The 4,258-nt window shown below is 35.0% G+C and overlaps 1 protein-coding gene across 1 annotated transcript in view; it reads left to right on the plus strand.

Annotated features, from left to right (window-relative positions):
• The window catches only part of RICTOR (RPTOR independent companion of MTOR, complex 2), a 67,232-nt gene that overhangs the window by 15,070 nt on the left and 47,904 nt on the right, over positions 1 to 4,258 (plus strand). The window contains exons 3-4 of the mRNA XM_009894671.1: positions 229 to 360; positions 1,381 to 1,444. Of these exons, the coding sequence (XP_009892973.1) occupies positions 229 to 360; positions 1,381 to 1,444 (196 nt within the window). The remainder of the gene's footprint in view (positions 1 to 228; positions 361 to 1,380; positions 1,445 to 4,258) is intronic.

The raw sequence follows: 4,258 nt of genomic DNA on the forward strand, positions 1-4,258 counted from the left end.
GGGGGGGGGGAATTGGTTTGTGACTCTTTCAGATGAATATATTGTCTACATCTGCTGGCAGGGTAAAGGTACAGGTGAATATCTCAGGAAAAAAAGAAAATTAATGCAGAACACTTCTTTCTAAAAACCAGACTTTTTATTTTAAATGAGTAGGTAGTAGCTACACGATGGATAGTGAAGTCCACCTGCTGCTAAGTAATTGTTTCCCCCTTGTTTTCTCCATTGTAGTCTGAGGTTAGCTTTACTAAATGAAGCAAAAGAGGTGCGAGCAGCAGGATTGCGAGCCCTCCGCTATCTCATTCGAGACTCCAGTATTCTCCAGAAGGTGCTAAAGTTGAAAGTGGATTACTTGATAGCCAGGTAATTTTTCTTTTCTTTGTTGCTGTAAACTGTAGAACTGTTAATCACTTGCTTTTTTGATGGTTGAGCCAATTGAGTAAAGGTGTTTTCATATCCTACTGCGTTCTTGATAAATAATTCTAGAAAAGCCATTTTTCTTCAATATGAACAACGTCCTTTAAAAATAGGATAATACATCATGTCAGCCAACCTAAATGAAATGCGGTCCTAATATATGATATACTATGAGTAATCTAAAAAATTTCTGTGCTTTTCGGTCATAAATTCCATTAATTATAAATTAATCTGTAGTGTTATTAGAAGGTTGAAAGATCAGTAATCTTCATGTCTTAAGTTGTTTTATGGGAGTTGTTCTGATTCTTTGTATTAACATAGTTCTTCAGGGCCTGTAGTACAAAGTCAGGGCTAAAAAGTAGCTCATGCCTAAGAATTTGTAATCTGAGTATAACCCATGACACAACAGAATACCGAAGGGCAAACTAACAATGAGATAATAAGATCAGCTTTATGAGTAGATGTAAATATTAGCATTTCTAGTGCTTCTTGTGTTGAAATCTTGTTGGATTTAATATACTAGTATAGATGTATGTGTTTCTGTTCATAAATATACACACATAGTCAGTTTTAGTGTGCTGTTTAATTTTATTAAAAGGACTTTTCTGTCCTGAGAACACACAAAACATGTTGATGTGAAACATTACAAATGCTTTGTTTAGTCTCATTTGAAATGACAAATGCAGCTAGCTCAGAAAATATTTGTTGAAGCTGTTATACAATGGCAAGGCATATTTGAGAACATTGTAGTGATTTAATTATAATGAAGATAACTGAAAAAAACACAAACTGAAGCTAATTGACCAATCATAATGAGTATGCTTGCTGAAAGGCAGAATTTTTAAATCATCAGTCATAATATTCTTTTTCTTCCGTTTATTCAATGGAATCAATATTAATATGAGATGTTAACAGTTAAGGTGAAAGTGTCATTATAAACAAAATGTGTTTTTTAACTTATTTTAGGTGCATTGACATACAGCAGAGTAACGAAGTAGAAAGAACACAAGCACTTCGATTAGTCAGAAAGGTAAAATGTAACTATATATGGTCTCATCAGCTATGTCAGTCGTGCTGACTCCTGGTTTCCTCTATCAGCAATTTTTTTTTTTTCACACAGTCTCTAATACTTTGTTTTACTTTTTCATGTGAGAAGAAATTACAGCTGATAATTCAAGAGACAATAAAAGATAGTGCTGGGACTTGTTTTGATTTTAATCTCTTACCACTGAGAATCTTGAGTGGTCTAGAAAAATCCTGCTAATTTTCCTTTGATAGAGATCGTACTGGACAAGACTTGGGAAGAATTTATCAAATGATGAATGCCGTGATACAAGAACCACATTATTATGTTTCATCTGATGATTTAACTTTATTGTATAGTGTGTTTTAAGCATCTGTGAATCAAGGATGGGAGACTTTCTGCCATTTGAGAAATGAGGCAAATTACCATTGGTAGAATAATCAGTTGAAGGAATGCTTCTAGCCTTACTGCTTTATCCATAAAGGTTGATGATATCCATAGTTCTTTTCTCAGATACACAGTAAGATACAGTCTTTGCTGTGTACCTTTGCTGATACTGTGTACCTATGGATGTGAGATGTTTGCAGCTGTGGTAGCTGCATTTTCAAGTTCATCCTAGAGAAATTAGCATTTCTAAAACTACTGAAGGTAGTTTTTTTTCCAGGCGACATAGTATGCTGTCTTTGTACTGGACTTTACTATTCTTTATCGTACTTACGTTCTTCTACTTCTACTGAGCATCTGAGGGAAAAACTAGCAAAGACTTGAGAAAAGTTTGAAATAGTTGGAAGAATAGACCTCTAGGAGCATTGTGTGTGTTTCATCTGTTTTCTCTCTGTGTGTGTATATATATTGTAGATTGAAAATACAGGAGTTTGATATGCAATTTATTTTCTTACAATGAGCTCACTTGGTTTCTGTCTTACAGAAAAGGCAATATGCTTGATTAACAATTGTGCCAAAAAAAAAGAGTTTTAAAGATTAAACATCACCACCACCACCCCAAACCCAAACAAACAAAAAACCACAACCATAAAGGAAGGAATCCTTGACAAAGTTGCAATTTATAAAAGTTCTTTGCTAATCTGCTTTAAAAAAAGAGCTTCAACATAGAGCCAGTATAACTTAATCAGAAGGTGGAATGGAAACATATCTATAACGAATTGGTTTTGTCTGGGTCAGAAATTTGTCCGCATTATTCCTGGGGGTTTTTTGTCCGCATTATTCCTGGGGGTTTTTTGTCCGCATTATTCCTGGGGGTTTTTTGACCTCAACTTCCTAGTTGAGCTAAGACTTCTGTCTCGCTTGCAACAAACAAGAGGAAGGAAGAGAAATCCATTAGTTTGACTGGAAAAAATGATCCTGAAAGAAAAACATTAAAAAGTAATACAGCTGACCACCAGTGCTTTCTTGTCACCATCATTGTACAAGGATACAGTGCCCAGGATGTGCATGCTGCACAGGGATGCTGATGGTTCTTTAATGGTGAGAACTATGTTGATGAAAGATGTTTCCTAACATCTTTTGCTACCTAAAACATACTTCTTTCTTAAAAGACAACGTCAGACAAGCAAAAAGCCACCCAACCCAGCTACCAGTAAAGTTGACATCTTTTCGTGTCCTGTCTCAGCTACAGCAGTTAAGTATGCATTGGCATAGAGCAGTCAGTACTTGAGGAACTGTCTCACAAGGAATACTGTGATACAGAATGTGCCATTTGGGATGTGTATTTTCACACTGTCTTTGCATTAACCTGTTCTTGCCCTTTTCCCATATCTCTTCATCTCCCTTATTATCTCAGACTCGGTGGTTTGATACCAGGATTCCTAAAAGGATATATAAAAGGCTGGAAGAGGAGAATGAATGGTGAATAAAACAGAGTTAATTCATTTGCGCAGGGGATAGCTTACTGTGAGCCTTGGAAGAGTTGGACTGGGTTCCACCAGCACCACAGAACTATTGTTTTCACTTTCAAAGTCTGGATGCAATTCTTTTACCTCATCTTTGACAGCAAAAATGCCTATGTAAGAATAGCAGTGATAAAACTTCAAAATTAAAATGTTCTCTTGCTTTCTTCTCTTCCTTTCATAGAGGAGAACAACATTTAAAATATTAATCCTGTTTTGTGATTTTATAAAAGGCACTTAATAATAAACTTGAGAGAAAAAAATAACTTCAAACTTTTTAAACTTGGTTTCTGATTATATTTTTTTTAAGGCTTTGAGTATTCACTGTCTTTTTTGACTGTAATCACCACTACACTTGCTAGGAAGAGCTATGCAATTTAGCAGTGTCTTCAACCATGAAAAGGTTGGCATAAAGCTGCTTCAGAAAGTGTTTTTCCCTCAAATAGAAGTTAAGACTTTTTTCTTTTACAGTTTAATAGGCAGGATGTTTTATTTTCAAAGCAGAAGTCATAGTTAGGTTACAGTATCAACCACCTTCATTCTTCCTCTTTTTTAAAGGAATCCTTAAAAACCAAATTCATAGTCTTTGTTACTTATTTCATCGTTGCTGCTTGTAAGTAGCCTTGTATCGCCTGTCCTTTGTCTTTCGAACTGCATTTCAATACCTAGACCAAATGAAAGCAAATGCTAAAGTTTGTATTTATTCTACTAATGTGCTTGGAATTGAATATTAAAAGAAATAAATCTTTACTTCTCATGTCTTAAAGCCAAAGAAAACAATGAAGCAGAACAGCCTTAAGAGTTTGTTTGTATTCTCACACCAAGTACATGTCAATAATAGGAGAAAAGAGGTTATAATTTTGCAGAGTGGATTGGTACACCCATTCTATTGCTAATTGTTGTTACTTCATGC

Source organism: Charadrius vociferus, unplaced genomic scaffold, assembly GCF_000708025.1.
Source record: "Charadrius vociferus isolate BGI_N301 unplaced genomic scaffold, ASM70802v2 scaffold450, whole genome shotgun sequence".
Taxonomy (NCBI): domain Eukaryota; kingdom Metazoa; phylum Chordata; class Aves; order Charadriiformes; family Charadriidae; genus Charadrius; species Charadrius vociferus.